This window comes from Trachurus trachurus (assembly GCF_905171665.1).
Source record: "Trachurus trachurus genome assembly, chromosome: 16".
Taxonomy (NCBI): Eukaryota; Metazoa; Chordata; class Actinopteri; order Carangiformes; family Carangidae; genus Trachurus; species Trachurus trachurus.
In genome coordinates this window covers 15,087,013-15,105,841 of record NC_139902.1, presented here as the reverse complement: position 1 = coordinate 15,105,841, position 18,829 = coordinate 15,087,013, and the positions used below count along the sequence as shown (strand labels likewise).

General features: G+C 40.5%; 1 protein-coding gene across 2 annotated transcripts; it reads right to left on the bottom strand.

Annotated features, from left to right (window-relative positions):
* Positions 1-2,769: 2,769 nt before the first annotated feature.
* tcea3 (transcription elongation factor A (SII), 3) lies at positions 2,770-11,334 on the bottom strand. Of its 2 annotated transcripts, none has more exons than XM_083990437.1 (21): positions 10,919-11,334; positions 10,152-10,214; positions 9,904-10,009; positions 9,711-9,816; positions 7,758-8,291; positions 7,557-7,676; positions 7,197-7,298; positions 7,042-7,110; positions 6,820-6,930; positions 6,639-6,707; positions 6,249-6,308; positions 6,068-6,139; positions 5,890-5,958; positions 5,733-5,795; positions 5,567-5,641; positions 4,762-4,922; positions 4,535-4,590; positions 4,248-4,403; positions 4,018-4,164; positions 3,291-3,362; positions 2,770-3,181 (listed from the first exon to the last, which is right to left on the bottom strand). In XM_083990437.1, exons 1-21 carry the CDS (start codon positions 10,985-10,987, stop codon positions 3,173-3,175), a joined length of 2,289 nt encoding a protein of 762 aa, XP_083846563.1. In that variant the 5' UTR covers positions 10,988-11,334; the 3' UTR covers positions 2,770-3,172. The 2 variants fall into 2 exon arrangements, with proteins under 2 accessions (XP_083846563.1, XP_083846564.1); XM_083990438.1 differs by having other exon boundaries at positions 6,639-6,704.
* Between the last annotated feature and the right edge of the window lie 7,495 nt (positions 11,335-18,829).

The following is an 18,829-nucleotide window of genomic DNA, read 5'->3' as shown; positions in this document are numbered from 1 at the left end:
AATCTAACAGCATTATTATATCACCATTCTTCTGCACAATGAAAACTTTTTCTGTAATACTACATTAAGTACATTTCTCTAATCAACCTTGTTTCTTTATTTAGTGTAAAATCACATTTTCCAAAGGCCTTTTAAATTTTTGTAAATGTGAAAATAATTTATGAACTTTACTTCTCTTGACACAGTTTTGTACAGCACATCCAATGTTGCACAGAGGGAAATTTGTAATATGCAGTGACCTGGAAAGTGACATTAAGAGCCACAAGCATGACTGTAAAGGATTAGTGTTGCTAAATTATTAAATATGGGTTTGATTGATTTTGTGTGAAATATTTAAGACATTTCAAAGAATATGAAGAGCCAGAGATTTATTATTCAGAGCACATTAATAGTTGCTGGGTGAAGTGTTGGGTACGTTTAATGCCCTGGTAGATTATGTGGTGTAGGGTACACTGCATGCCTACTCTCATTTATGTCCATTTATAGAGAAGCTTCATGCAACAACAACAGAGGGCTGAGAGGTTACAGACTCATCATAACACCAACTGCAGAAAAAACCTTTCAGACCAAGATGATTTACAAAGCAATAAACTTTCCGGAAAAAAAATCATTTAGAGTTGCGTAAACCACCATATTATGTAGCGTTTGAGCTTTTGTTAATATTGAAACATTTCAGAGATGTTTCCTCTGACAGAGATGTAGTTATTCCCAAGTGCTCTGCCATGTAGTGAAATAAATTCATCCTGACTGATGGTCTCTTTAACTCCTCAGATCTGGTTGTTTTGAAGCGGATAGGGAAATTTGATTGGATGATTCCTGCACATAGCTGACATTGATGGATTGGCGGAAATACTCTCCAGAGACACACTGTGACATGTATACTGAGTTTACATCATCTCAACTTGTCTTTGATGTCACTCGACATGGCCTGCTATACGCCATGTGAGGGCGTATAGCAGGATTACAGTTTAGCTGTACTGCAGACATTTATGTCACTCAGTACACACAAAACCTTATTGTGAGTTAAAGTATACATTACCATAAGAGTTGTCTTTTCTGCAGAAAGAGGGACCTTCTTTCATTTGACATGCCAAAGTTTTGCGGACAGGTTTTTGAAGCCAGCTGTAAAGACAGCGTTAAATATTTAGCAAAGAAACTAAACCGACAGATCATCCCCATCATCGGAATTAACGCAGTTTTGACAGTGCTTCAGACTTGTGTCTTCTTCTGTAACCGATTGTCAAGGAAAGGTTGGGATTCAATGTCATCTTTCATTGCAGAGACCTCATCATAGTGATTGCCTCTGAGCTACAAAGTCCAGCACTGGCATGAAAGCAGATACATGGACTCAGTGCATTGTTGGACTCAGCTGGAGAAGCTGATAAGGACAATAATAATGCAAAAAACTATTAGGGCTACTATTATTTAAAAAAGGGGGGTTGTAGATATAATTTGGAGTGCAATAACAAATGGTTTATAAAAAGATCATTCATTTGAAAAACAATTGGACAGAGTGTTACTAATTTAAAACAGCATCAGAGTTCACCAGCTGCAGGATACATAGAGGTCACAGAGCAGAGCAGCTGCCTCTAAGTGAAAATATGAAGAATGATCTTATTATCTTGGAGAATCCATTAACAAATGTTTCCAGAGAGACATTTTGGCAATTCCATTTGTGTGTGTGCATGTTACCAAGCTAAAGAGCCAGTTAATAGAGTGACTTCAGCGACACTTCATTTTTTTAATGCATGTTTATATTTCTGTTTGTGAGCACCTGAGGCATCTGGTGAGTTTATGTTGCCTTTCAGGTGACAGTTATCCTGCCTGCCTTTAGATACCAGGATGAGAGTGTTGATGTTTGCAACAGCAATGTACCAGTGTAGGATAACACACAGTCAGTGTTGGCTGTGTTGAGGCTCTCTGCGCTCCGCCTGCACATCAACGGTGGACTGTTAATGGTGGAAATGATGCAGAAGAAGTAAATTAATTTGGTTTCAACTCACAAGAAACCAGATGGTGAACACTGAGCCAGAGGGCTGCAGGGAAGCTCTCTATTATTGCTTCTGAAGAAAAGACAGCATTTCTCACATCACCACTAACTTTAACGTCTAGGGCATGCAGTTATTTCGCAAGAGACTGAATTTATTGGGTAGAATTCGCATTTGCTTAGACGTTTTCATAGCAATATCAGTCATGTTGAGGGAACAGGTTTGTGTTGTTGAATGCTGTTAAATGCTGCTTTAACACTGTCACATGAGTCTTCAGTAATTCTTCCCTGTGGCTTTACCAGCCTGTTGAACTGGCACTAACAAGTGAGTGTCTAATTTGTGGTCTGTAACCGGAGGGAAGAAAAATCTAAATCTGGGAACTTCTGCTGCCTGTGACGTATGATGACTTATTGCCACCTACTGTTTGTGTTCAGCAGTGCAACAGAAAACTTCATTGTTTTTCTCCTGTTATACCATTTTCATGAAAAAAAGATGAATATTTATCTGTGAGATGGGTTAATAACCCTGATTTATCTTTTATCCCTCTTGGTATATTAGCACATTGTAAATACAATGCAATTTTTTTAAAATATATGTTCAGTTATTTATTATTTATGTTTATCTATTTTGTTGAGTAAAATAAAATAACATAACATAACCATATGGATATCATGTAGATCAAAGGAAATTATTGCATCAAATTGACAATGTGACCGAAGACTGATTGACAATATATTTGTACGTATTTATTTTGATATAAACAGTTCACCAAGCCATCATATTGCTGATTTATGCAGTTTATTGGTTATTCAATATTTACAAAGTCAACAGCTGCAATATGACATCATTTATTAACTGGATTATGATTGTGTCTCCATCATGATAGCACCACGATCATTGTTAATGTGTTCCAACGGGATTATTCAATGACTCAGTCATCAAACTGACATTCATGCTCAGGCTTCAAAACCCACATATGGCAAACCCCTATTTTTAGCACATGCTTATAAATCTCAAAATGTCATGTAAAAACTGTAAGAATACTGCTGTTATTAAATCATTTGCTGCAATAATTTATAAACTCCCTTCCCTCCCATTATAGAAAATATGCAGTTCAATATGCTCAGAAAAAAAGAGAAAAGAAACAAAACAAAACAGAAAAAGCTGGTTTCACCTTGAAGGCATCAGCAGAACTGGAATATAAAAAATAAAAAAAACAAGAAAAAAGGTATTAAAAGAGTGTTTTTAAAGATAGTATAAAGGATATAAGTTATTGAGAGCAAGGCCAAGGTAAACACTTACCTTCCAGCGGTTACCACATTCATTACACAGGCAAAACGTGGTCATCGGCTCATCAGCACTGCGTGTCTGCACCTAACACACACACACACAAACACACAGAGGTTACATAAACAGTACACCACGGGGCAAAGACGCACTTGACACAACCTACAGTAGAGAAAACATGAATAAACCTGAAACACAATAATTTACTCCTATAGTAAGTACCTAATTAAGGAGTATATAGCAAACAGATAATGACACTTAATTACAGATGTGTTATCGGGGCTCCATGTCTCTTGTAGATGGTCCTTGATATAGAAAACAGTGATGATATAATCAAAGTAAATGATAACATCGAAGCACTAAAGCAGACCTAAAGAGCCATCTGGCCTCTCACATGTATATATATATATATATAAGTGCACTTCAATGCAGGTCTGTAACATGGTGTGTAAGAATAGAGGAAAATAACTGCTGTGTATTTTCAAACGAACTCAGCCACCCTTTGTTTAAAAAAATAAATAAATCAGAGGAATCACACTGTTTCACATGGAGATCCTGAGGATATACATCTTTTTTCATGCTGCAACCTAAGTGACTCACTATTGCTTCAAATAAAATACTTTATCATTAGTTTCACTTGACAAATCAACTCTAGGATAAAAAAAACACGAAAAAAAAAACAGGAGAATGTGAAAATAATCCCATCACATTTGTCCAGTGTCTGTATCTCGTGTCTGTTTACCTGGTTATAGGTGCAGTTCTTCTTCTTGCACTTGCCGCACTGCAGCAGGTCGGTGGTGGTGCCACCAGTCTTGGCCATCTGGTGCTCCCTGATGGCCTCCTGGGTGAGAACGTTCCTCAGCTGTTTCAGCTCGTCGCTTGCCATTTCCTACACGAGGAAGTCAGGTGAATATGAGATGAAAGAAAGGGTTTTGAGCTACAGAGAGATGCTGATGAGTGAGTGGTCTGTACCTCAGCAGACATGCTGGCAATGCGGCTCAACTCAATGTTCCCTGCCAGGACATTTCTGCGAAGACCAGGGTTCTTGGGGTCCTTCAAGTTGCTAATTCGACTGCGGACTCTGTTCTTATACTTCATATCAGTTGCCTTTATCTCTTGGTAGATATGTGCACCTATTTAGTCAAGGAAGAATTAAACCTGCCGTGTCCTGTATGTGATCAGAGTAACAATGCTGAATAGAGTTTAGTTAAGTCTAAGCAGCCTTATGAGGAAACTATTGAATCATTTTAAAGGATATGATCTTCAATCTCTGCTGCCATGCCGTCACAGTTCGCAGTAAAATCTTTGTAGTCATCTGTGAAGACCAGGAAAAAGTTATTCACATTAATCTAAAAGCAATACTGATACAGTATTTGTGTAGTTTATTTCAGCCAATTCCTGTATTCAGTCTGTGTTTGGATGGATGACTAAGAGAAAGGTGTTTGCTGCTGTTGTGTACTGCTGTCAAGTGTACTATTAGTCTCACTATCTGTGCGCAGGGCAGCTGCCACCATCTCGATGCACTTGTCCCTGATGGAGTCTCCAGTAGCCAGGTGAGGGGACAGCGGACCCCCAGGAGAACTGAAGCTGGGGGACATGGGGCTGGTCGGGGTGGTGGGAGTTTTAGGAGCCTCAGTCTTTCCTTTTCTATAAAGAGGGACGCATTTAAACAACCACAAGGTAAGATGACAAGTGTCACGTCTGGGGTCTTGGTATTTGGACTGTTTTGTTTTGTGTTTTTTTTTGAAGAGCGTAATTTAATGTTTTTAAACCCTAACAAGAACATTTATGTGTTAAATTGTACAAACAAAACCCTTGTTGTGATCCTAATTTAGCCCTGTTCACATTCCAGGTGAACTGTTCAAGCAGCCATCTTATCCGCTTGTAAAGTGATATAAATAAAATGAAGTTGATATGACTAACATGCTGTCAAGCAAGCGTCTCTCAATGCATCAAACATTCATTTTGATTTGGAGGCAATGAATACAAGTCCAAAACTCGCACTCATTTAGCTCTGTTTTTGGTCTACATCAGCCCATACATTTGACTCATTGGCTGCTCGTCACTAACTTTGCCAGGGCTGAGACTGGCACAGAAGCATTTGGAAGCTTTATCAGCACTTTTTCACCAAAACCATCATCAAGAAAAGAAAAGAAAAAATGAAGATGCTTAAATTCGTAGTTGAGCTGAAGAGAAAATTGCAGTTGTCCCAGCTAGACTGAATATATAATATATATTGGGGTCATCAGCATAAATCCTAATGAACCTACTAAAGACTGATATTGTAATACCTTTCACCACTGTCCGTTGAGGGTTTCCTCTGAGGAGGTGCAGGCTGAGAGGTCTTAGAGCCCTGAGACTCTCTCCTATAAGACAAAGTCAAAGTCATCTGTTGTTTCTCCACTTTTAGAAACGTGTCAAACAGTAGTTTGGTTAAATTTTAGTTAAATCATTTACCTTTCACCTGTGAGCTTCTTTGCTGGTAGTGAGCTGCTTTTCTTTGACTCGGTGGATTCCCGCCTATGTAACGAGACATTCTGTAAACCTGGTCTTATTGTCAGTGTCAATGTTTCTCTATTTTAACTGAACTAGAACGAGTGCATACAAGTCCTACCTGTCCGGTTTGGAATCGGTTGAGTGGCGTTTCACAGGCTGGCCGGGCTTTGAGTCACTGGAGTCCTTCCTGCAACAATGAAGAAATAGAGTTGTGACACTGATACAATTATTGTTCAATGTGTCAAAAGCTAAGATACACACTGTTTGACAAGAACCAGCACCCTGCTCCTGCACACCTGTGTTTTTCTTTTTTAATATCCACACTGGGCTTTTTCAGAGGTGGTGCTTTTGAGTCAGAGGAATCTTTCCTGGCGAAAGGGAAGGACAGCAGAGGTGGAATAAGGAAAGCTCCTCATGCCCTGAAAGTCGACCACATGTCACACAGACAGCTTGACAAACATTTTCACACTTGCCAACCTTTCTCTCTTGACTTCATCAGAGTGTTTGTTAGACACTTTGCTATCCGATGAGTCTTTCCTGCAAAGAGAAAAACACGTCGTACAAGAATGGAAACCAACAGAAGATGTGGTCTTCTTACTGTCTTTGATCAGCTGTCCAAGGGGCTCCCACAGTTTACGTCAAAATACAAATGCAATTGCGGGACAATATGCATAGCATATTCTTTAAATCCTGATAATGCTCTCATAAAATCAGCAATCACTACATTCCTGTAATATTGTGTTGATAGTTCATTTAAAACACACCAACAGGGATTACAGTCTGAGATCAATGACGATCCTTCAGACAAAACAGGAAACTTATTTTGAAAGAATGAATGCGGCGCAGAATAATTCCCAGACCCCGGACCTGTCTTTCTTCACGTGATCTGATGTCTTCTTCGGCAAAGGAGGTTTCGAGTCCGTCGACTCTTTCCTGCTGTGGCAAATAACACAAGGATTCAATGAAGAGAAGAATTTTTTCCAAATGAAATTACAGGTCATTTTCTCCAAAACAATCCTCCCAGACAATTGCAGACAAGCAGTCAGACCTCTCTTTCTCCTTTTTCCCATCCAGTGAGGGACGCTTCGCAGGAGGCGGCGGGGGGTGGAGGTGAAGGGGAAGCGGAGGAAGAGGAGCGTTGGGGTCAGGGGGCTCTTTTCTAATTAAAGAGACAGGTCTGAGCTGAACCGAAACACTTCGCGGCGAGAGCCAAACAGTGACAGCAAATGTCAATGTGATGCAATTTTAAGCGGGCATGCAGACCCCTGACCTTGGCGGAGGAGGATGAAGGTGAAAAGGAAGAGGAGGTATTGGAGCGTTTGGGTCCGGTGGAACTTTCCTGATGTGACAATCAACATTTGTGTGAGAACACTTCTTTGCACTCAAAAAACCTGAACCACAAACATGCACCACAGCATGCCTGACCTCTCTTTCTTCACTTCTAGTGAAGGCCGCTTAGCCGGAGGAGAGGCGGGCCGAGGAGTGTGAGGGCGAGGCTGTCGGGGGGCCGTGTCTTTAACGTCCTTCCTGAACAAATGTCACAACGGTACAGATCAGAGCGCTGCATGCTGTTCACCTTCAATAGGAAACCCTTTTAGTAAAGACACACCTGACTGAGCCATCACAGCATGCACCATGCGCAGCAGGTGTCCTGTTTGCTGGTTATAACACTGCAGGGACAAATGTCAACATGCATATGAGTGACTCAAAACCATTACATCATGCAGCACCAGCAGGAGTCTTTCCTGCTCTTCAGCTCAGGCATCGTAAAAAAAAAGTCCAGACCTGTCTTTTTTCCCATCCAAAGAGGGCCGTTTGATGGGGAGAGGCGGAGGAGGCCGAGCGGGGCGAGGAGGAGAGGGCAAGCGGTTGGGATACAGAATGCTGCTGTCCAAGACTCCTCTCCTGAAATGAATAATTCAGTCTGAAGCTCTGCTGGATCTCTCTGGTGTGTGATTATCAGTGTTTGAGCCACCTCCTTCTCACCTTTCAAATATGGGTCTGTGAACGTCAGCAGGTTTCTCTCTCTGAGGTTCACTCGGTCTCTCTCGTTGTGGAGTGTTTACAGGCCTCTCATGTCTACCGTCTTCTCTGTGCTTGTCCTTCTTCGTGTCATCTGCTCTGCTGTGCCTCTTGTGCTCCTCGGGCTGTTTTTCCTTTTTGAGTTCTTCCACATGTCTCGTTTTTTTTTCTCCGTCTAGTGGCCTTTCTTTCCTCGGTTCTGACTTGTGTCTTTCATTCTGCAAGGTTTGCACATGCTTCTGTCTCTTGTTATCTGCCTCCAGATGGGGATCCTCCACAGCTTTTTGTTTTTTGGGGTCATCCAAATGCTTTTCCTTTCTCATTTCTTGCGTATGTTTCTCATTTAGAGCCTCGTCCAGGTGCTTCTCATCCCCAAGGTCATCTGTATGCCCCTTTTTGTTTTTGTGCTCATCGTTAGGTTTCTCTTTTTTGTTTTTATCCAAGTGTTTTTTGTCAGGATCTGATTCATGTCTCGGCTTGACATCCAGTGTCCTGTGACTAACACAAACAAAGGAAGTATCGTTTTTACCTCTGTTCAAGAGCCAGCACACATTTATTTTTTTCACTTGCATCAGATTCATTGTCAGGATGACTTCGGCCGTATCCAGACAGAATATTTAAAAGGGATGTGGGCAATTACATATCTTCCCCAATTCATTCTAATGAAAGTCAGTCCAGATGGCATTTTACTCACCAGCTAATTACACCACTTGGTTTTGTAATGTTGACCATGTGTTGCATCAGCTAAAGGCCTGGTTTTATTTTAACACCGGTTTCATTTACCTACAACTATTTAGGTTTAGTTGAATTATTAAAATAGGCAGCTTCAGACTGTTTCACGTCTCTCTGAATGTGGATGAGGCAGCTTTTATGTTAGAAAGTGACTAGAATTTGCAAACGCTATTGAACACATGAAGCTTATTTCATAGTTTGGGTATCCAGAAGTAGGCCTTGTAGTGACACAGACAACTGTAATATGACATTACAACAGTCAAAGTTGATCGTCACTTTATCCAATAACTGACATTACCAAGCAATTTATAGGATAAACATCTTCTGTCTCTAATGTTGTCATACTGTCACCAGAGCTGCAACTCAATGCAAAAGAAAACAGACTTAATTTACAGGGAGTTCACTATTAACAGGACGTAATCAAGATTGTAGTTATTATTGTGGTAGAAGGTAAATAATCAGATGTGAGTGGGGCATTAGAGGAATTTTCTTTGCCTTTGTTGAAAACTTCTTGCAAAGAAACTTTGAAGGCTATCACTGCTTTCATAACTGCTGTAGAAACAGCTTGAAAGCTACTTTTTAAAAAATACCAAATTACGGCCTGGGTCATTTCAATGTAGGAAGGTCTATTGTTACGCTCACATTGTTGCTGAAATGACTGATTTTTACATTCGAGTTGCTGCTGGAATATCTAATATGAAAGGGTTAGGATTTTTTTCTATCACCTTTTTTCTTCTTCTGATCATAAAGCCCTGTCCTTGGTGCTGAATATTGTGCAACGTTTGCACTGAGTCACAGGTTATTTTTTCAAAGTAATGTATTTTCTCTCAAAGTTCAACACAGAAAGCATAAAAGAATTGGTCCATCTGCAGCTGCACAAGGGTAGGAAAACCGCAGTTCTTCAAAATGATGACGTAGAGCTAATTGAAGGACAAGACTTTATATTATACAGTACGTATATGATCTAATCCAGCAGTCAACTGTCACTTCTGACGTTTTCATTTGTTGAGCACAAGCTGTTGCTTAACTGTCTCTATGGTATATGGTTGAATTAAAGCCATTTTGTTGCTGTGGGTCAGGTGATGCAGGTATTCCTGCAAAGACATGAACTTTAAAGTATCTTCTCCTGTGGTAACTGCACTGTCACCTGTGTCGTTTCTGTGCAACTTCCATGTAAGTACTGACCTGCTCTGTGTCTCTGATGGTGAGCTGTTCGGAGACACTGTGGATTTGCTGGAGTCCAGTCCATTCTTCATCTCAGCCGGTTTCTCAGAGGGACAGTGGCCAGAGTCTGAGCGAATGAATAAGATCAGAAACTATTTAACTTCTCAATAAAATCATGTAAGCACCTTATGTAACACGTTAAAAAAAAGTGTACCCAGAAGTCTTTTCCAGTCTTTGATGAGAACTTTTGCCAGGGCTATGACTTCCTCATCCGTGCAGTGCTTCCTGATCCCATTCACAGACATGCCGATCCTCGTTTCCTAAAACAAACACATATAAAACTTACAACTTTAATAATTGCGTAGATTTCTTATTAATTAACTGACTGAAGAGCAATTATTGCATTGGTAAAACTGTATTTAGTTACAATACACAGCTAAAAGTTATACTTATTGACTGTACCTGGAGAAGTTTGAGGGTCATGTTGAAACCTTTCAGCTCTTTCAGCAGGTCCATAGCGCCCTCCTGCAACATCACTACAGTTAAAATCTTGACTTCTAACTCTCATATCTTGGATGTATTCACCGTGAAATACAACAGGTTTGACAGGTTTGCAAAACAGGAACATTTTGAAGACAAATTTGGTTCGTAAGCAGCAACACTTTCACTTCTGTATTTTAAACATTTCATATTTGTCACAGACTATAAGAGAAATAAACATTAGTGTGAAGAATCCAAACTTTATTAACTTTCTGTTATTACAATTGTTTATTTTTATTGAACTGAGCGCCATTAAACAACGACATGTTTGCACATTCAGTCACAACACACGCACACACACACGACCTTGCCCACGGGCCGCGCTGTTTACTTTGTGTTGCACTTTAGTTACGGTGTATATGTCACCCAGACAAAGATCTGCACAAAAGAGCCATGGACATCGGGACAAAACGTGCTCTGCACAGTCGAAGCTCGCAAACGTCCTGCAAAGTGAAATGTGTGCAAAGCGGCGCCAAACACCTGTCGATCATTTGTTACAGTACAGTCGGGCTCATATTACAACTGTGCAAACTTTCAAAAAAATACACAAAATTACACGAAAACAAACGTATCCTCCCCGTAAAATCGAAAGTAAACATTTCATTTAGAGAAGAGTCGTTCACGGGCCTTGTGCACAGCACGCGGTGGCAGACAACGCGCCACCTGTGGGTGTCAAAATATCGTCTCACCGTGTTATTTCTAGACACCATCTTGTCCAGTTTCTTTGCAATCCGGATGAGATCTTCTTCTCGCGTCATCGCTGCATTTAATCGATTAGAAGTGAAGCAACGGTGTGGATTGTGTTCAAACTCGTCAAATACGGTTAAAAAAAAACAAAAGGAAAGTTTGGATCCGCTGCAGTTTGCTCTGTGCGCACGGTGCTCTCCATTCAGCCCAGAGGCGTGTCCTGCTGCAGCAGCCCAGCTGACCAACACCACACATGACAACAACTAAATTTAGGCACGTAGTAGACACATGGGACAACACAAATGTCCACTATTCAAAGTGATTTAATATAAAATACATGTAACTACTAAACTTCTACATGTTTTCAGTCCAAGGACATCTCACTTTATTTTTTGTTTTGTTTATTTGACTGTCCCGTGTAGCCTACTTGTACCTATACTCTGTTTTGGCTGCGTTATATCAGCAGTCGAGTGTCAAAGTTGGTTCTCAGCTCAAACGAGGTCACTGTCTAATGATTAATCTTTCCAAAGTGAATGCACCGTTCCCTCCACTTATCTGCACACCAGCACCAGCTGCTGCCCTGCTGCCACACAGGAGCTTGACACTGAACCAGTTCACCACCTGTTTATAACCTCCTCCCCCCACACAAGTTCAACACACTGCTCTGGAGTTATTTTCAAGCTATGAGGGGAACTTGAGTTTCAAGTGTTTTTGCAGACTAGATTTTCACTTCAAGTTCAAAAAATAAAGTTTATGCTAAAAAAAAAAAAAAAAAAAAGGAAGAAGAAGAAGAAAGAAAAGAAAACTCTTCCTGGATTTATTTTATCTACATTTCATGGCCACCAGATGGGGCTGTGGTGTAGCTCTAGACAACTTCCATAACTTTACAGAGCAACAGTGATCAGATCCTTTCCATGAGATTTAACTTTGCTTTTACACTGAAAACAATGATTCTACAGCCATTAACATATTTTGTTGTATTTCATTTGGCATTATAGGCAATGCAACTTTGCAATAATAAGAAATGTAGTAATATTTCATTTGCAGTAACCCGCTTAAGCTTATTCAGTGTTAGGCTATATGTTGACACACCCAGCAATGTTGACCTGCAATCATATTATTTAAAATGACTTGAGCCTGTAATTGCACACGTCTATGCCGTTCACAGTTCTCCATCCTGTGGTATACAGCTGAGGCCAGTTAAACAAACATGCAGAGAATGAAATTTCTTGAGATTCCTCAACCAAGTGCTTTCTACAAGGCCTTTTGTATCCTTGTAAAAAAAAAAAAAAAACTTGTTTATATCTCAACTCTGACAACTTCTTGGAAGCAGTCACTTACAGACTGTTTTCATAGCAGATCTATTCCTAGGAGAACAGTCTCCCAGAAGTTAAAGACATGAAGGTTACTCCCACAGTCCACCAGGAACTGAGCCCTGCTACAGTTCAGGACTGAGAGGCATCCCTGCTGCTGGATGTCTCGACAGTTGTGGGAAGCAGAGACATGTGAGTTTGGTTTTGAAGTTAGATCAAATGTCATCAGGATAAAGACTTTAATTGGTTTGCTTTTCTGTCTAGAAATGTACTCATACCCAACATTTTATATGGACACAGTTTATGTTGACAGAATGCTCTCTAACATAATTGTATGTCATTAAGAACAGTATTGGCTGGAAAAGTTCAATGTCTGCCTTAAAAGTAAAGTGTAAGTGTTTAGGATTTTTTTTAATGCATATAGGCTACATAACACTGTTCAAATCCATAACCCTAAAATATAAAGCATGACGCGAGTAAACTGTGACTATCTTGTTTGTGGTGCAGGGATTTGGAGATAACTGTGTTAATGATGGCAGGTGAAAGTACAGGCTAAGAGCTTGTCTTGAGCAAAGAGTATTATCTCTTTACACTGCTCTTACACAACAGGTTGAGTGTATAACCCATTCCAGCCCCCGCCTGAAGACAGCACTGTGTCTGGCAGGTAGGGATAGTGCCGGCCAGCTCCAGAAGTGGGACAGTTCGCCGTGAGGTAAGAGAGGAAGGAGGCCAAGAGGAAGAACCAGAGATCAAGATCAACCCCGCAACATCCTTTAACTCGGTGCACTAAACCCTTCAGCTTGGGGCTGTGGAAAGTAAAAGCAAAGGATGAAGAAAAAGAGCTGCTGCCCTCCTGCAACCTCTGACCCCTTTCCCAGACGATCAGACTAAATAAACTGTCTGATCTCTTCATTATTACGAAAGAACTGTGCGTACAGCCGTACACCTTATACCACCAGCTTGTGCTCAAACCTTGAATTAGGCTAATGCACTAAATTTTGAGAATTAGGGACTTTGCCCTCAATCTGTACCCACAAAGGAGCAGTGACTAAGTGAAACTAAGTGCATTTACATACATATACATTTCAAATATTACACCTGATATGTATGTACGTATATGTTGTGTTGGCATACACCATAGCCGACATTACATGTAGCATTAGTGGCTATTTATTTAACATCCTATATTTGAGTAAAAGTAACATAATTCCCCCACAAAAATGTTTGAAGTAAAAGTGAACATTTCACTTGGAGCACAGGTCAGCTTTAATTGTAATAATGCTAAGCTGCAAGGGTCAATGCAATATGATGAAACCACAGCACTTGTTGATAACCTTTTTTTATTAAGTAAATCTATTGACGAGAGTCGGGGTCATGGAGGTCAGGATCCAATCATAGCTGACATAACACAAGGGCAGGGTGCACCTGGACAGGTCAACAGTCTGTCACAGGGCCAACATACAGTAGAGAAAAACAACCTCACAAATTCACACCTAGAGTTAAAGTTAGAGTCAGAGTTAGAGCTGTTCCTACCAATAATAAATGACTACCCTCTGCTAATCAGCCTGCTGCAATTTCTGATAATGAGTCACGGAGCGTTCAGGCTGCTCAAAGGACAGATTATAAACTCTTGTATTGTAAACACAACAATGACATAAACTCTTAGCAGGGCTGGAAAGTATATAGTCAATAAAGCTATAACACTGGCGTAGCAATAACCAAAACGCACAAATCCTTGTTTGTGTTGGGTCCTGCTGTTGATGGGCACCCCAGCCAATTGAACGACAAATGTAAAGTGCTACTGCATCAGTAATATTAATCCTTAAATACACAGGGTCACAGGTTAGATTTTCTGCATAATGATGGTGAATGACTTAGATGCAGGTTTTTTCCTCTGCCTTTACCTCAAACAGTAGTTTCACGTTTCGAGAGGTTCATTATCACACCAAGAGCTGACAGACGGACATGACAGTGGTGTTGATCTTGTGATTTAACGTGTCAAACATAACTGCTGCTCAGACATTTGTAAAAGCAGCATTTAGACTTGTAACAGAGTGCTTTCAGTGTATTTTTGTTTATATGACTCTATTACTTCTTAGGCGACAAGGTAAAGCATCTGACTATTTCTTCCACCACTGGGAAGGAAATGCATATAGTAAACTGTATATGTGGAAGATTTTCTTTCCTTAAGGCGGTTGAGAAGTGAATCTTGAGGACAGGACCAGGGGTAGGTCCTTGTTTTTCTGTGCAGCCAGTTGATCTCCCCTCACTCTTAAGTCGTGGTGGCTGGTTACATAACAGCATCTGTGCGCATTCCCGTACCCTGCACTGAGGTACCCTGAGCCTATGCTGCTGGGGTTGACAGTCTGTCATTAGCCTCTCGGGTCTGACCACATCAAGTCTTGTCTTGCCTTTGCTTGTCAGCGCAGCAGAAAGCTGAGCGAGTTTTCCAGACGGAGGAAAGTGGTCCTGCACCACTTACCGAGCCATACATCCCTCGTGTTGTAACAGACAAAGAGTTAACACAGGTCCAGCAGGAAACATCCATAAGTATTCTTTCCTCTCCGTGCACCTCGCCCAGCGCTGGTATCTCTGCCAGTTACAGACCATAGACGCCAGGCCTGGGCAATTATGGCAATTTTTGGATGACATCAGACCAGAAAATGAATGATTTCATTTAGCTGTCAATTTTTTTTCTTAGGATGGTGTAGGATGCAGAGCCTGTAATAGAGCATGTCAAAACAGAGTGGGAGAATTGTTTAGGCGTGAACATCTGCATTTGGCTGGAGCGCGATCCCAGCCTGGTGGAGTTGGTTTGTCTCTTAATAATGACCACTGTTCAGCACAGGCACTCTCAAAAAACACACTTAATCTCGCCGAGAGGCCGGACCACCCAAAGACTTTAAGCACATCCTTGTACCTTCAGCTGTCTCTGAGTCCATATTTACAGACACACACACCAAATCTGCCATATCCAAAACTGTTTGGTGGTGCCACTGTTTTAGGCTACCCTTGACCAAAATAACTGGTGGTGCCACCGTTAGACACAATCCAACCAAAATAACTAAATGACTAACCACACTAAATTTGAATTATGCACTGAGCAAGAGATGTTTAAGCCCATTCCTGACTTCAGAAAGCACTGTTATTGTGCAGCTTGACACCTGATGATGAAGGATCGAGACTTTGAAGCTTTAGTGATGTCTCTCACTGGTAAGTTGCTTTTGATCAAATGGGTAAACATAAATGTAAATGACACAGAGAAAAGACAAAAAAAAAAGTTGGAAAGGGAAATGTAAAATATGTACTATAACTTATCCACAACCGTCAATTACACACTGGCACACCATACAGACACTGAGTCATTTGTATAGTGCGTCTGCAAAAAGATCTTGTGGTTCTTCCCAAGGCTGCGATTTGATCTCGGAGTTTTCTTCATTTGAGCTTCAGCTTAGGCTTTATGCCGACAAACAAGTGCATAACCCCTTTAGCCTGAGACTGAAGATGATGATAAAGAAACAAATGAGTCTGAATGCAACAATTTTGTGCTTTGATACCCATCAACCAAGACAACCCCTCTGTGGTGGCCTCTTCATCTAAAAACTGTAAATAAGATTCTGTAACTGTACTCATCGCTCAATCATGTAGCTGTTTACAAACAGCCCAACGCACTAACCCCTCTTGTCAAGCTGTGCTAACTGACGAAGCAGAGTTGGGCCAAATTGTGTTAGTGTGTAAATCCCCTCTTACTCTTGTTTCCTTCTCAACCGCCTACTAATCCATTTAAGGCACCATAGTCCAAAACCTGTGAGATCTACCTTTCCTCCCCCGGTGTTAGCAGCTTTTGCAGTGCTTTATGATGGAATTAGATTCTGCACAGGTTAAATATTTATGCACAGGAACTGCAGTGATTTAAGACAAGAAGGAACTGGGCAAAGTGTTAAATGATCCATGACAGTGTATGAAAACATTTAAATCCACACATTTGTCAAATAATTTTTATTTTATATTATTATTATTTTCATTTTATTTTTAGCCTAATTTAAACTTTGTTTGGTCTCTGTTTGTTCGAAATGTGTGTCCATGATAACCCAAGAGCCTTAGAACATCAGTCGGCAATATGTTTCTTGTCATTAAAACTCAACAGAGTCAATAACAGACACCAAATGGAGACCAGACCTCAGGGGAACAGGAGAAAAAAAGGTTCCAGCATTCTTTCCTGCCATTCACAAAGGCATCCACGAAGCAACTTATTCACATATAACAATATAACGTATACATGACCAATGTAGCTGGATACAACTGGAGTCTTCAGTTAAGCAGCCTGGTCTTGATTATCTCAAACGATAGCCGTGCCCCAGCATATGGGTTCATGATGTAGCTTCATTTTCATTTAAAGCACATGTGCCTTTTTAAAACTGTCAATTTTGCTTAAAATGAGTTAACAGGCCACGGTGAGCACTACTCAACCTGTGAAAACAGCTGTATAACATCTCCTATTGCTCTTGAGCTTTGTCGTGTCTGAGTAAATTACCCTGATGATCCCATCAGGAGCAGTCACAAGGAAAAACGGCACTATAAACTGAGGGGTAGGCTATACAATCTGAAAGACATCGGCCCTTTTCATTCACTATCAGACAAAATTACACTGGTCAGGTTATATTATGGGAATATGAATTCTGCAGCCTACATTTCCAACTTTCCAACCTGGGTGTTTTGGAAACTTTTTGCATAACATATTTGTAATCCGTTGACAAAACATAATAACTAACTGCTGTGGTCTAACTTTTCGGAGCACTGGAAGACTAGGATGACAAAAAGAAAATCCTAGACAGAAGCCGTTTCCTTTATGCACTTTGTGAACCTACCCACACATTTACCTTTGGGCTATAGCTGTGCTATGTACAATATGCAGAGGTCTAGACTACCTTTGTAGTCTCCCCATCTCTCTTCTGTTTTTATTTGTTGTTGCCTGTTACTGATTACTACTTCATTGTTTTTCTAAAGAGTACACATACATAGTTTCCCTGAGCTGTAGCCAATAACCTGTTGTAACATTTACTGTGACATTTGCCTCTACTTCTGGATCAAAAATTAGTTCAAAACATTGCACAGTAACAGTGGATAAATTTACAAAACAAAAAGTGTGCTCTTTCTTTTTTCATGATATGTCTGGGCTTTGGCTAAGACAGATGACAATATATCATTTACTGTACATTTCTTTCTTCATCTGGATCCATGTGGGAGGAAGTGAAAATAGTGAAACTCTGAACACAACAATAATAAACATCCATAAAAGAGAGAAAATTAGCTTATGAGAAGAAAAAAATAAGTATGGGGGCTATCCAAACATCTTTCAGCTGTGTTTGTTTCAGGTTTGTGGTGGATTTATTACTACCACATGAGACTGCAACAGCCCAAAGGAAACGGGGAATCCTGTCCAAGAGCTTCAATGAATAAAAAAAAACCCTGTTGATGGTCTTGGGGGTCGCCCGAAGGTCACACAAGCAGACTTGTTAATGCATGAGTGATGTCATCGCCAAGAGGTCTCCAGTGATTATGTCAGGAAATAATGCCTGTGCATGTGTGTTAGTGATGTATGTTTAAAAAAAAAAAAAAAAAAGAAGCTCACCATGGGTGTGTTTCTGTTTCCTTTGGGGCAGGTGGGAAAAGGATTTGTATTTGTTTCTGTTTTAGTTCACTGACAGCACACAGACACTCTCTGTCAATGTGGGGTCCAGGAATTTAAAAAGTCTCAAAGCAGAGGAGTGGTCTGCACTGAGAACAGGACATCCCTGTTTTCATCTGCTCTGATTTCCTGCAGGCAGGTCACATGACGCAAATGTATTTCCATTTTTACTGTTATAACATCAAGGTTATTTTTGTTCTGTTTATCATACCACATTTGATTTTTGACAGCTGACTTGCTTCATGCAGCTTTATAGAGGATAAACTACCTAAATTATGTTTTAAAACACACATATTGGACATCCTGGACATCTGTTTATCCTCAGGAGGGGGTAGAAAGGCAGAGAGAAATCAAAAGGATTATGAAGAGGTGGGAAAGCATTTTAAAATCATTAATGTACCTGTGTCCGCAGAGCTGGAGGAATCAGGTTTCTGTGTTACATCACTTGGACGCGTGCCTTAAGCCTTTGGCTCAGTAGCACTGTCTGAAGGCAGCAGGTGTTACAGCCTCTTGATGTAAATGTAGAAGACAAGTGAAGGTATTTTTGTAGTTTTGTAGTTACACATAAACAATATCAGATTGAGTCAAGTAAACAATAGACTCAAGCGCTCTGACTATTAGGTTGATATGAAGTAGCCATAAGTTTGAATGTGAATGGTCGTTCTCAATATGTCACTGATAGACTGGTGATCTGTCCAGGGTGAGGCCTACCCTCTCCTGATATCATCTGAGATTGAGATCCAGCCCCACGACCCAAAAATAATGATCATTGGTGGCCAATGGATCTATTGATTAACAAGCGTTGACCAAAGTGCATAATGGAGAAATTTGACATGTAAATTTATTCATGTGTTTGCTTCAAGGTGGAAAGAAACACTGGCTGATTCCCACATACGAGATTTACAATTGTT